General features: G+C 51.0%; 1 protein-coding gene across 1 annotated transcript in view; it reads right to left on the bottom strand.

Moving 5' to 3' along the window:
- UROC1 (urocanate hydratase 1) overlaps positions 1–14,238 on the bottom strand; it is a 196,713-nt gene that overhangs the window by 5,872 nt on the left and 176,603 nt on the right. The window contains exon 19 of the mRNA XM_078661719.1: positions 318–417. Coding sequence (XP_078517845.1) covers positions 318–417 — 100 coding nt within the window. The remainder of the gene's footprint in view (positions 1–317; positions 418–14,238) is intronic.

Here is a 14,238-nt window from a genome sequence, read left to right as displayed (position 1 = left end):
TGTACGTCCGCCTGCACAACGTCAGCCAGGTAGGCCCACAAAGCAATTGCGCATTAAATAAATGTAGGGCTGAGCATAATTTGCAAGAAACCTGTGATAGTAAAACTCTCCACCATTTCCACCCACCAATTTTGCATGCACCATACACAAGTCTTCACCCTAGAATTGGGTCTGCGATTGGACATTTCCTTGTGCACGTGACAGTCCAGTGCATGTCTCCTATTTATATTTCCTACACCATTCCCCATGTATGGTTCACAAGCTACTGAAAAATCCACAGATTGCCAAGAGAGCTCCTGGGCCTGAGCTGGACTCACCCCATTGGAGACATCCCAGCCGAGCATCATCTTTGCCCTCTCCTCCGCCTCTTCCGAGCCGTCTAAAACGAGGCCGAATCCTCCATTTATGACTTCGCCCCTAAATGGAAAGAAGAAAAACATGTTTGTTCAGCCCGGCTTTAAAAAAAACTCCTCGTGCATGCCGGAGGGAACCAAAAGTAAGTTTAGCGCGTGGTATGCACGAGGGACTATTTACTGTTCGGAGGCTGCGGCGGATTTAGAAACCAGTCCCCCCAGGTCTTGGCTTCTCTGCCCAGAATGTGCAGTGAAGCGCGCTCTTTCCCACACTGCCCTGCCAACTGCGTGTTTGTGCAGGCTGCGGCGCGCCATCGTCCGACCCCGAGGGGGTAGTGCCAGGGGCACGAGGCACCACGAGTCTCATCCGTGCAGGGTGGTGGCACCAGGCCTCCCTTCCTGGTAGGACAACAAAGGCTTGTTTCACTGCGCCCTTCTGTGCGGGAAAACAGCGCAATGGCACTTCTGCAGGCAAGGCTTGTTACGGTGCAAAAATTGAAGTGGATATAAACAGAAAATAAACATAGAATAAAAGAGTTAATAAAACAAAATGTATTCACGCAAAAAATATATTCCAAAGGTGAATTGAAACCACAAGCTCACTGACAGCAGAAAAAATGTACAAAAACTTCTTGGCACAACACTTACACCTCATGCACCCTTTAAGCACAAGTTTCTTACTATACTATCAATATGTATCGCAATGGAAAAAGCTTTACACACTACATCGAAGTGTAGGTTTCTTGTGCTACATCAACATGCAAAGCGTAATGCACGTTTCACAGTGTATGGCTGCAGTGCAAGCTTTCCATACTACATCAACAGTGCACAAAACAAAGTTTAATTACAGTGCAAGCTTCGCTTTCTACATCGCATAGGGCATGAATGGAGAGGGTTTATCTCTCAATATCCCATTTTGCAAATTCCATTTTCGAGTATTTTGGCAACGAACGAGCAGAATTTAAAAACGTCATTTCTTATCTTGCCTTCAACAGCAATGTTTCCACGAGGTGATCCTGCCCCCACCTAAGACCATGAAGTGCTATTAAGCACCGCTACATGTAAATATCTATTCCGCCAATATGGTTATATGTTGTGTGTCTTGTCTATAGTCATATCAAGTCCAGTGTTGTTTATATGTGTGAATTCACAACCACCATTTTCTGCATGCACTGGACTGGAAAGCGTGCACGCACCAGTATGGTGCACACTAGACACCGGATACCCGGGAATAGGTTGTGAATGAAGTGTGTTAAACCCTCTGTCATAGAGGGTTATTTTGTTACTAATTCTGCGATTCCTTTTACAGGCATAACGAGAAAGCATAAATCGTATGTATCAAACGCATGTTTTTAATAGTTAAACAGCGTCAATAATATATATTGTATATAGTTATATAAACCACATCAGGTATATATAGGAGTGGAAAATACAGGGCTGGACCCTGTATGGTCCTGAAGAAAAGCTTGGGGAGCTTGAAACATGTTGACCTATACACTGATTTAGCCCTATTTAAAGGCTGAATTGCAGTGTTACCCCTTTTAATATACCTACCTAGGAGCTAAATAAAATTGTTGAGGCCCACTAGCACGGTATTTTTAACATCACATACACCCACTCTGTCACTATCTCACTTTCACACCACACATAGTCTTTCACGTTTTAAGTGCTCCTGCGTAGTTCGCTAGTCGCAGCACGCCCCTTTTCGTAGAGAACTGGGAGGGCCCCAATGATGAAGCATGTCACCGTGGGGAAACCCCGGTGAGTGAGGGGACACTAAAAAGACATTTTTCTTTTTTAACTGGTCTACACTGGAATAGTCTATTCAGTGACCAACATACGAACTAGGTCTCTGAATCCTATATTTTGGATTCTCATTTTTCTCAGGCCAAAGGACTTGGCCATAGCCCAGGAGTCCTTAAAGTGCTTTAGCGCCATGCCGGACCTGTCTCTGAAGAGACTGGTGGCATCAAAGGGCATTTCCATGAGAGAGGCCTGGACATCCCCAAAAAACGAGAAGTCTTCAACCAGGTGTGGTGTCTAACAGCCACGGTTGTTGAAATTGCTGTGCCCAGTAAGTCTGTCGTGTCGAGCCCACAATGGATGGCGAACTTTGCTGCATCTCTCCTGTCGGACACTTCTTGGGAGAAGATGGCCCGGGATTCCTCCAGAACCTGTGGCAGCACTTGCACATCCATTTCCCACAACATAGGGGAATAACAGCCCAATAAGCACGCTGTGTTCACCGACCACAATGCAAGGCTGGAGTATGAAAAACGTTTCTTACCCCAACTATCCAGACTCTTGGATTTGATATCCGGGAATACGGAAGGGAAGGCGCCTTGGGAGGTAGTGGCTTGGACCACCAAGCTCTCGGGGGTAGTTTGGTTGGGGAGGAAAGATGGGTCACCCAGTGCATGGGGAAGGTGGTGGGCAATTATCCTATTCATAGGGGCTCCTGTGCTGGTCTTGGACCAGGTGCCCGGTAGGACATCAATTAAAGCCTCCTTGAAAGGCAGCAAGAGTTCCGATGAGGAGCCAACAGGCTGCAGGACCCCCATCAAGATGTTTATCTTGACTGCCACAGGAGGCAACTCAAGGCTCAGGACCTCAGCTGCCCTTCGCACCACCATAGAGTAGAGTGCTTCCTCCTCCGCAGCCATGTTAGGGGGACAAAGCAGGCCAAATCTGGAGAGGTATCCAGTTTGCTTTCCTCACCCAGTTCCTCACACCAGGCCATGTTGTGGTAAGTCAGGTAATGTACAGGGACCAGCGACCCTTCCCAATCTTCCGCCATTCCTAGTCCTTCAGAATAGGGCTGAAGAAACTATCCAGTACCCAAGTGGACTATCGGTGCTGGTATCCGCGCCAGTAGGTGCCGATCTGTTTGTTTTTTTAAAACAGATTTTAATGGCATTTATCATTCAGCACAATACAATTACATTATCCTCTCAGGCAGCAAACATCCACAAATCCCCCGCAGGTTTAGTCGCAATGTGTTCAGGTGCTGCCCTTCCCAGCTTCCACTTATCCTTCGACTATCACATTTGGCGATGGTTGCCACATTGGATTCTCGACAATATTAACAGTCGAACAGTACCCCCCTCCCCCTCCCCTGCAGACTTCCTTGCCACTTCCACTCTTGCTGTGGATATGGTCTGGGTCCCAGTCTCTCACCACACCTTTGTGTCTTGTTCAGAGAGCACGCCATGTGAGTGGAAGTTAGGGTACCATGGTCCAGCTACGTCCCCCCTCAACTCGGTCTTAATTCTGCTCCCCAAAGCCCACCGGCTGAGATCCTGCCCATGGCGAACTAGGTGTCGACTCTTGGTCCTCATTTTGCAGATCGACCAACACCCCCCAGGCCTGCGCCCGCTCCAAACCCACTATACCCCTTTTCGCATTCTGAAGGAAGATTCTATGCTCACAGCTTGCCCCTTTAACTCCCTTTTCCAGTTGCCGACCCCCGGGCCAGCCGGAGCCTTCCACTTGCTGGTAAGTTCACGTTTCGCCAGGACGTATGCTAGATCCTGGAACCTGGCTGTGACCTTGGTTTTAGCGGAGTGGGGAAACAGATTGAGCAGTACATGCCCAGGGGTGCATGGGATCTCCTTCTCAGTGACTCACGCTGTCTCACGAACCACCTCCTGCCAGTACTCCTCGATCTTCGGGCAACTCCACATCATATGAAGATAGCTAGCTCCTATCTCCTGACATCTGGGGCAGCACGCATCCTCCCGGCCAAAATACCTGTTAATCCTGTCAGGGGTAATATACGTCCTATGCAGCGTATAAAAGCTAATTAATTGGAATCGTGCGTTGCGGGAGACCTTGGTGGCTCGGATCAATTATTTTCCCAATCTTTCTCCACTATGGGCTCCCTGTGTCCACTTCCCATTTACATTTCAGACTCTCCAGCGACCCTGTGGAATCCCGTCTAATGGCTCTGTAGAGACACAAGACCGCCTTAATGACCCTGCCTGCTAGACTTATGTATTCACATGTAGAATGTGTGGGTGGTTCTAATGTCCCCCGACCCCAATGTCTCTGCATGGCCCCGGTGACTGCCCCATACAGCAGAAAATGTCCCTGTGGGATATCCCAACTAACCTGGAAGGCCTCAAATGTGAGCAGCTCCCCATCACCATACAAATCTCCCACCTTGGTGACCCCCACGTGTGCCCACTCCTCCAATCCCCTCCACTGACCTCCATGTGGAAGCGCCTCCAACAACGCAACAGGCATCTCTGGGAGTAAGGTCGCTTAGTTTTGGTTTTCTGAAGACATCTGACCCAGCAGCTTCTTATCACCTTATGTTCGGAAGTGGTCAGTGCACACTGTTTGATGGTACCCATGAGTGTACTCAGGACAGCTGCTCTAGTCGGGGTGAACGTGGGCGTCCTCCTGCCCGGATCTAGGCTTCCTGCCACCCACTGAGTGAAACGTTGAAGCTGACCCACCAAGTAATAATTCTCCATATCCGGTACCGCCAGTCCCCCCTCCTCTCGCACCCTGCGCAAGGTGGCCAACGCCACTCTGTGCCTGCTGGGTCCCCATATAAAAGTGGCCAGGAGAGAGTCGAGGGATATGAACCAGGCCTTAGGAATCCACACTGGGAGCGTGGTAAAAAAATATAACAAGCGAGGCAATGCCACCATTTTTAGTAAGTATATGCGCCAGGCCACTGACAGGGGCAGCGTCCCCCAAAACGTCATACTGCCCTTGAGCGATCTTAGAGCCCCCCCTACATTTCCTTCCTGATCAGAGAGATCATGGTACACTTTAACCCCCAGGTATCTAAAGCAGCGGGGTTCCCACTGGATGTTCCCCAGGCCCGCAGTCGGCAAGGCCTCCTCCACTATCGGGAAGAGTCGCGACCTCTGCCAGTTGACACAGAGCCCAGAAAGAGCTCCGAATTCGTACATCATATGCCGAGCTCCCTCCAGCACCCCACCTGTGTCCTTTAGAAAAAGGAGCAAATCATCCGCATATAATGCGATATGGCGCGTTTGCTCCGCTAGAAGAATGCCCTCATATGGCACCCCTGATTGTGCCATACACGCCTGCGGCTCTACTACCAACGCGAACAGCAGGGGGGAAGGGGACACCCCTGTCGTATACCCCTCTCCACCCCATACTGTAGGGAAATGGTGCGGCCTGTCTGTACCCATGCCACTGGGTCCGTATATAGTATTTGAACACATTGGATAAAGTCCTGCCCCAACCCCATCCGTGCCAGAACTGCGTACAAGTATTCCCACTCAAGGCTGTCGAATGCTTTCTCGATATCAATAGCAAAGATCACCCCCTCCTGCGCCACTGCCGCTCCCTGCTGCAGCACTGTAAACAGCCTCCTGATATTCAGGGTGGTATTTCTGCTAGGGATGAAACCCGCTTGATCGGAATGCACTAAAGACGTCATGTGTGGCAGCAGCCTATTAGCCAATATCTTACTGAGAATTTTAAAATCGAGGTTTAGCATCGACAGTGGACGGTAGGCTGCACACTCAGTTGGGTCCTTGCCGGCTTAAGCAGGGGAACCATTACCGCCTCCCTCATTGTGGGCGGCAACCTCCTACTCTCCCATGTAGCCGTGTACAATTCCACTAGTCTGGGAGCCAGCTCTACCAGGTACGTGGCATAGAATTCCTGGGCAGGCCGCCTGTGCCCGGAGTCTTCCCCCGCGCCATCGCTTTAACTGCCCACTTGATCTCCCGCTCCGTAATCGCCGCTCCTAGCCCCTCCGCAACCTCCACCGCTAAGGAATGGAGCGGCAGGGGTGTCAAGTATCCTGCTATCCTGCCCATATCACGGTTGCCCGTGCTTTCATACAGACGGGTGTAAGACACCCTAAACCACCCACTAATCTCCTCCAGCGTACATAAAGGACGTCCTCCCTGGTCGTGAATCATCAGTATAGGACTGCCCCATCTGGACGGGTCAGAGAGCCATGCCACAGTTGCCCAGCTTTGTCCCGCTCGTCGTGTGCCTGTCCATGTACTTCTGGTACTCAAAGCATCGTAGACGCTCCACTTGCACTGCCACCTCCTCCTTAGCTGCCACGAGTTCCTGCCTTAGTTCCGGGTGCTCCGGCCTTCTCTTCTCTACTGCCCTGAGTACCCCATTCGCTCTCTCCAAGTCAGCTGTGAGAGTCCTACGGACCCCTATAGAAGCAACCATGCAGTTCCCCCTAATCACAGTCTTGAAGGCCTCCCATTAAGTGATTCTGGAGGCCGTGGTGCCCGCATTGTCAGTAAAATATTGTATGATGTGTTCCCTAGTCTCCTGCTGGAACACCTGATCCTCAAGCGCTTCCGGTTTAAGGCGCCATGTGGGGATGGGCTGCAAAATCCTACCTCCCTGTATCATAACATTATTGGATTATGGTTTGATACCGTCCTAGTGAGGTACTCTGTCCCCCCCAGCTGGGTGTAAAGGCTCGGTGTGCTCAGGAAGGTGTCCTAACGGACGTGTAACTCGTGAGTGTGGGATAAATGTGAGTAGTCCCTATCTGTCGGATGCGCCCTGCGCCACACATCCACCAGCCCCCAACGGGTCTGCCAGTCCCTGAAAGCTCTAGCCACCACATGCACTGGGGAATCTCGAAGCGGCGGGTGCGATCGATCCATGGCAGTATCTGCAATACAATTAAAATCTCCCCCTATTAGAACCGCCCCTGTCCTGTACGGCGCCAGCACCCCCGACAGTTGCTCCAGGAATCGAACATGATCCACATTTGGGCAGTATTCATTGACTAGGGTAACATCCTGCCCATCCAACCTGCCGGAGACAATCACATACCTACCCTCCGGATCAACTTTGTGCTCTATTGGGTGGAAGGGGACCCCCGCCCGCACCCAGATCAGCATCCCCCGAGCAAATGCTGAATATTAAGTATAAAACGCCTGCCCTCTCCAGCGCAGAGCCTCACCTTCTTTATCTAATATGTGGGTTTATTGGAGCATCGCTATTTGCACCCACTCCTGTTTAGCTGTGAGAATATTTTATACCTCTTACTCATAGAATTCATGCCCCTAACATTCCACGACATTATGCTATAGGTGGCCTGTGTCTGCTGCATGACCGCACATGTTCTCCCCCTTGTCTGGCCCCAGACCTAGCATCTCTTCGCGCAACCTGCCAGTAACTCTTACCGCACAGCAGGACGTGACACTCCTCCCTCCCCCCCCACCCCGTCGACAGCAGCATCCCTGCCCCTGACCCAAACTACTAACCCCTTCCAAACATTACAATAACCGTCCCAACGCCCACTCCCAGGACAAGTGAAAACAGTTCCCCCATCCAAACTACACCCTTCAGTGCTTAAACAACCCAAGTTCAGAGATGACGATCAGCCCAAAGTCCACAGAGAGGTTGCCTTCCTCTCCGCCCCCCCTCCCCCGGACCCTGCCCCCGGTCAACAGATCACAAATAAGCATCAGGGAACCCCTTCAAACGTAAGGTAGCAGGACATAACCATCTGTCTCCATTTTCCTGCCCCCAAGCATAGTTCTGAAAGTACCTGCCTACGCCGCCCACCTCACCCCAGCTGATCGGGGAGTCACGTGTGGCAGGATCTGGCTAGCATCTCCCATTGAACTCAAGATGGTCTCTGAGTCTCTCTGGTCTTCCCCGGCTATCGGTGCTGGTTCCCGGATTCCCGCTGTACTCAAGGAGGCCACTGCTGCAATCGCACTGGCCTTAGCTCGATTGGCCTCCTCCGCCGTCGGATGGGTCTTTGATGCAGCCCCCCTTCCAGGGGAGGTCGGCAGGCTTTTGTTCGCGGGCCCCTCCTCTCTTCGCTGTTGCCCCCGGGAATCCTGGCCCTCAATCCAACCCCATACGTCCTAGGGGTTGGTAAAGAAGGTGGATCCTCCATTATGTACGATGCGCAACTTGGCCGGAAAAAACAGAGTAAGACACCCCCATCTGGCGCAGCTTCGGTTTAACTGCCGTGAAGGATGCTCTGTGCTGCTGAACCTCCCGGGAGAAGTCAGGGAAGATTCGTATCATGCTGTTCTACATTTTAAGTTGCCCTTTAAGCCGCGCTTGGCCAAGCACATAGTCCCTGTCCTTATAGAACAAGAGGCGGGCCACCACCGGCCTCGGCGGCCTGCCAGGCTGAGGGGCCCGGGCCGGCACCCTGTGCGCCCGCTCCAGTGCAAAGAATGGGGACAGCCCTTCCCCCGCCACTTCTGTACAGAAACATCGCTCGAGGTACTCCACCATATTGTTCCCTTCGACCTTCTCCGGCAGGCCCGTGACTCGAATGTTGTTCCTGCGGGCCCTATTTTCCGCATCCTCTGCCCGTTGCTCCAGAACCTGCACCCTTTTCTCTATGGCCGTGAGTTTGCTGGCTGTCGCCGCGTCCGGCGGTCCCAGGCCCTCTATCTCTGCCTCCGTGGCCGTGACGCGATCCGCCAGTTTCCTGTGATCCGCTCGTAGGAGGCCCAAGTCTTCCCTGAGGGTGTCAATTTTAATTTCAACCGCCTGCCGGGAGCATTCTATGGCCTGCAGAATATCCTGAAGGGAGGGGTCGCCCAGGGGTGGACTGGTCCCCGTCCGCGAAGTAGTGTCTCCGCAGTCTTCGCCCGCTCCCTCCTGGTGCTCATTTTCCCGCCACTTGGTGGTCCTGCCCATGGTGACCGCAGGTCCAGCGATCAGTGCTCCCCAACACACACTATAACGGGGCAAAGGTGATTGTGGGCACCCCCTGCCCGCTTGCAGTGTTCAATCCTGTAACTGCCACCCCTCGGACACCTTGTCGCTATTCCTCAGGTGCAGTGTGCCCACCACTCCACTCCACTTGCGCCGCTCTCCACCAGCCTACCGTCGCTCCTTCCCTACGATGGCCGGCACCGGCGTCCTCAGCCTCTCTTCTCTCTAAGCTTCGCCCGCTCCGCAGGTCGTCCAAGAATCACACGAGGCTGACCCGCGGCGGGCCCCCCGTCTTGTGTACACCTCCATCTCCCGGCGTCACTGTCGCCGTATCAGCCCACCGCCAGAATCTCTGTGCCTCTTCCGTACCCTGTGTCCCTGGGTTCTGTGGTCCGCCTAGTGACCACGCAAGGCAGCTCACAGTCAGGCCCACCTTCCTGTGCGCGCCTCAAGTCACAAGCGCCGCTACCGCTGGATCACTCCTCCCGCAGGTCGCTCCCAGTCACCTTCCGCTCTAAGGCCTCATCATTGCCTCCTAGGCTATGCCCCTCATGACCATCTGATGCACACTGTAGGGCCCAGTGTTTTTCTCTGCGCCGCACTGACTCTGCCCTCCGCAGGCCACACACCAGTCCCCTCTCCCCCAATGTGCTCAGTCAATATAGGGGGGTCCAACTGCTTCCGTTCACATACCGCCGTGTCTGCCACCCCAGTTGGATTGAAACTCCTCTGCAGCCGACTCTGCCCAGGCCTCTCTCCCATGTGGGGGCACCCTCCACTCTTCAGGTTCCGGGGCCCTCCACAGCACTACCCCGCACCTCCTCCTCACCAGCACTTGGGCGGGCTCTTCCTGATGCCGCCGACGCTAGCCGCACTCGCAGGGCAGGAGCCCCAGGCGCTCGTCCACCGCCGCCGTCCACTCCGGGGCCGTCACAGTAATGCGGCCGCTATTTTAAACGGCCCACTGCCGCCAAGCGCGCAGTTCGCCAAGTTTCGTTTGGGTGTCCCCACCTCTTCAGCAGCAGTCCCGGCCTCCACTTCCCCTCCGGGCACTGCTCCAGCCGCCTTGTTAGTGGTGCCACACCGCACCCAAGCCGGCTTCCGATATCTCCTCGCTCCGGACTCTATTCACGAACGCGCAGCCGCCATTTTGCGCTGTTCGTGGACTCTCCGCCGAAGTCGGTTTTCTCCCACAGGGAGGGACTATCTGACCCGTTCAGCCTTCGTCCAGGATCCCCCAATGTTCGGACCCCTTCCGGGCCGGTCGTCACTCTCAGGGCTCCCCTGCAGCGGTCAGGATGGAACCAGAGAAGGGATCCCCAACGGGAGCTCGGATTCAGGCTCCCGTCTCCATCGGCGTCAGGCCACGCCCCCCTGCCCAACATTCCTCTTGACCGGGACCGTGAACAAGTCCTCCGGAGCGAATGACGCGGTGCTGAGCCCCAGATGCAAGCAGCTTTAGGGACTGTTCCCTCAAACCTTTCAGAGCCATGGCCCGGCATTTGGAGCACAACTTGGAGTCATGGTCACGCTCCAGGCACCAAAGACACACCAAGTGTGGATCAGTCACCGACATGGCGCAGTGGCAGGCGCCGCAAGGCTTGAATCCATAAGTCTTCATGGACATGGTGAAAAAACATACAAACCAAAGAACCTTAGCCAAATGTTGAAAAAAGCCTGATAAAAAGTGACAGAGGGTAGGTAGCTCTCTTCATGAATGTGGTGCAGAAAGAAAAGAACTGACGTGAGTGCGCTGGGGTGGCACCTATATAGGTAGCGCAGATGCCACAACCGCAGAGATGATGAAGTCATGTGGAGCCAAACAACGCCACCTAAAGGCGCCCAAAGGCATTGCTCGAAGAAAAATCTTCTGGATCCATTCTGACGTCTGGGAAATTCAAAGGTAAGGAACCTGAGGCTAGATGTCTCCATCAGAGAAATGCACATATATACACATATACATACACACGCACACAACACGTTTTTATAACAATCTCTACAACATACATTAAGTCATCCAACAAAATTAAGTAAAAATGTGCACTTCGCCACATGTGTCAATGGATCAGAAAATGCAGTGGGCATGCATGCCTCTATTCGTCCAGCAGGTGGCAATGGTAACATTGTAAAGTGAAGAAGGAATAACTTCGTTTTTCTAGTTATAAACTAAACTTTCAAGTTTCGACAACAGTGTGGGAGCCAAGAACAGGTCAAAACAATTCAATACCGCGATGCATTGCAACTTCAGTCAACAACATGTCACCACAGTAACACAACACAGTGTACAAACACCATCACAACATGAGGCACAAGACAAACACCGTAATACAAAATACCATAACACAACAACCAAAAAGACAACTATTCACAAACATTAGCATAGCAAACAGCCTGGCCTTGGCAAGCTTGCGCCATGGGTATTTTTTTATTTTCTTGTTGCAAGCATATGCAATTGCCAATTAACCTGTTCAGTGCTAGCGTCGGCCAACGGCCAACGGCCGTCCAAGCACTACCTCGCTAGTGCTGTGCACGTCCGTTGGCCGACGCAGCCCCGCCCACTGATTAGAACTCCCTCACCGCGGTGGAATTCGCACTGCGGTTAAGGAGTTAATCATAGCCACCATATTCCTTTAGTTTATATATTAAATGTACAAAACATTCATGGATGCAGGGTTTTTTTTAGTTTTTTTTTTTTTTTTTACAAGTGATGGGTTTTGTTTAAGTTTGATTTATTGAGGAATAGAAAGAGGGGGGATAAGGGAAGGGGGGTGGAGGAGAAGAGTTACAATAAGCGGATGGAAGAAATAAACAATATAATAATAATTTCATAAAAAGTAAGCATTACAAGCATGAAGAATTATGAACACATCATAAGAATACAAATACAATAAATAAAACACAGTATAGAGAGATGCAATAATTATAGTAATCAAATAAAGAGAAATAACAGGTAATAAGAAAATCACGGGGGTTTGCGAACTTCAACTGTTTCAGGGTTAGGAGAGGGATGAACAGGAGCAGAGGAAGAGAGGTATGTTATCAAAGGAAGCCAAATCAGATCACGTTTGATAGCTAGGGAGATGGGAGATACATAATTGGTGTCTAAACGATGGTTAAAACAGATTGCATTCCACCAAGACTGATATGAAATATTTGCAGCATGTTTCCAATTAGAAGTGACAATATGAAAGGCTACAGCAATGACGAGTGATGGTTTTTAAACAAGAATTATTTCAATAGCGTCGAGCGGGTATTCGCAAGCATGCGTGTGATTTCCCAATACACTGTACCTTCTTACAGGGACCCATATATTCCTGCACTGCACACAACCCAATGCAGGCAAAGGGTGAGTTTAGCACACGGCAATGGACATTTACCAAAGTCAGCCAGGAGGCACCACTCTAACACAGGTAAAACGTAGCCTGTTCAGTACTGATCACTGAAAACAAAACGCACACTAAGCTGCCACCATCGCACTCGTGTAACTTGACTCCCAGTGAAGGTAGTAGCCTTCCACCGCTTGATGGTAGCACTTTAGGCGCCCCTCCCAGTCTACGCAGACCACTATCCATAAGACATGCCTAGGGCTTGGAGCGCACACATGACCCATGTTCGCTCATGAGCAAAAATCATTCCCAAGGATCCACATGGCAGTGCAGATGTGGTCCCAACATCCCCTAAAGGGTGCAGGCCAGGTCCACTCGCTCGGTGGAAGGTTTAAATAAGGGGCCTGGCAGCGGCATACTATAGCAGCCTTTAGGAAGTAGAGGGTGAACAAATTAAAACTTGACCTAAATATCATGCACTGTATGCTGAAACATAAGCCTTTACCCCCCACAAACATTAAGGGACTTATTTAGATCTCGCGGATGGAGTACTCTGTCACAAACGGGACTGATATCCCATTGACCACATTATGATCTCCATAGGATATAATGGGATCCTAAAAAAGAAGAAAAAAAGATAATCTAGTATCCTTTTCACTTGTTACATGTAACTGGGCAGAGAACTGGATGTAACCTTTTCACTAGAAAGTCCCTTTAAAAACCTCGGTTGCTAATTAAAGTTATTTTTGAAGTAGCCTCTCGGCATCACAAGGCACCCTATAAATCCCCTACAAATAAAAAAAACAATTAAACTCTGAAACTGGAGTTTTCTTCTGGTTGTGAAACACAAGGCTGGCCCGTGAGGCTTCAGCAAGCACAAACATGAGTTTCCATTACATGCAAAAACAATAACAAACCTGAAGACAAACACATCTTCTAAGTGGAGAGCTGCACGACACCAAGCAGAAGTCGAGAACTTGCCAACTGGGCTGACGAAGTTATTAAAAAGCACACGATCCGCTGCAGGGTGTTTCCAGCCGGACAGATCACGGCCAAATTGAAAGCAGGTGCCCAGTGGGACTGCTGCAGAATGCAAAGCCATAAAAGGAATCCGTGCTCCGCATCCTCAAACAGCTGGATGCTTCCAAAGCCCTCATCCCGGGGTTGCCATGGCAGCAGACACCTGCCAACACAACTTGAGCAAAACTTTACAGAACCGATGCCAAATGGTTAGTGGCACTTGAATCGGTTCGATCATTCTCCTCGGTGGAGCACCCAGGATAATAAAAGCTCCTTTGTCCAGGTCTCTCCATTACAGGGGTCGGTGCCACCACTTAATGTTTACTCAGAGCCACTGGTGGTGGTCTGGTGGCCAAGTAGGGCATCTGCGATTCACCAGTCAGCCGAGGACACAGGTAGATTTAAGAGCCTGGTTGGCCGGGAGTTGCTTCACTTGTAAAGAGACGTGTCTGGCACTTGAGTGCCAATTAAAGCAGGGTTTGAACTTTTATTAATTAGAATGGGAAATTAAGAAATGCAATCAAGACAGTCTCCATCAGCCAAAGCATGTTTCCTAAGCTGTGGGGTTCTTTGGAAAAACATGGATTTTTCGTCTATATCCAGAATTAAATTTCAAAGCAGAGTTGTGGAAGTCATGCAAGAGGTTATCAGTCAACTCAGGCTGTGGAAATTGAGCAAGATGCTGTCAACGTAGAAAGATATAGGAAAAACATTTTTTTTGCCTCCCCCTCCACCCGTCTTTTCAGATTTTCCAGTAGCAGCCCAGGCCTTAGTCTAGTAGGTGCTCCCACATGTTATGTCAGAGGGATATGATATAGCGCAAACAAATCACTCCCCAAGGAGTTTCTAGGCGCCAGCGCAATACTAGAGCTAGCACAGAA

This window comes from Lissotriton helveticus, chromosome 9 (assembly GCF_964261635.1).
Source record: "Lissotriton helveticus chromosome 9, aLisHel1.1, whole genome shotgun sequence".
In the NCBI taxonomy this organism is placed as follows: domain Eukaryota; kingdom Metazoa; phylum Chordata; class Amphibia; order Caudata; family Salamandridae; genus Lissotriton; species Lissotriton helveticus.
The sequence above is the reverse complement of the archived record's forward strand: the minus strand, read 5'-3'. Positions and strand labels throughout refer to the sequence as shown.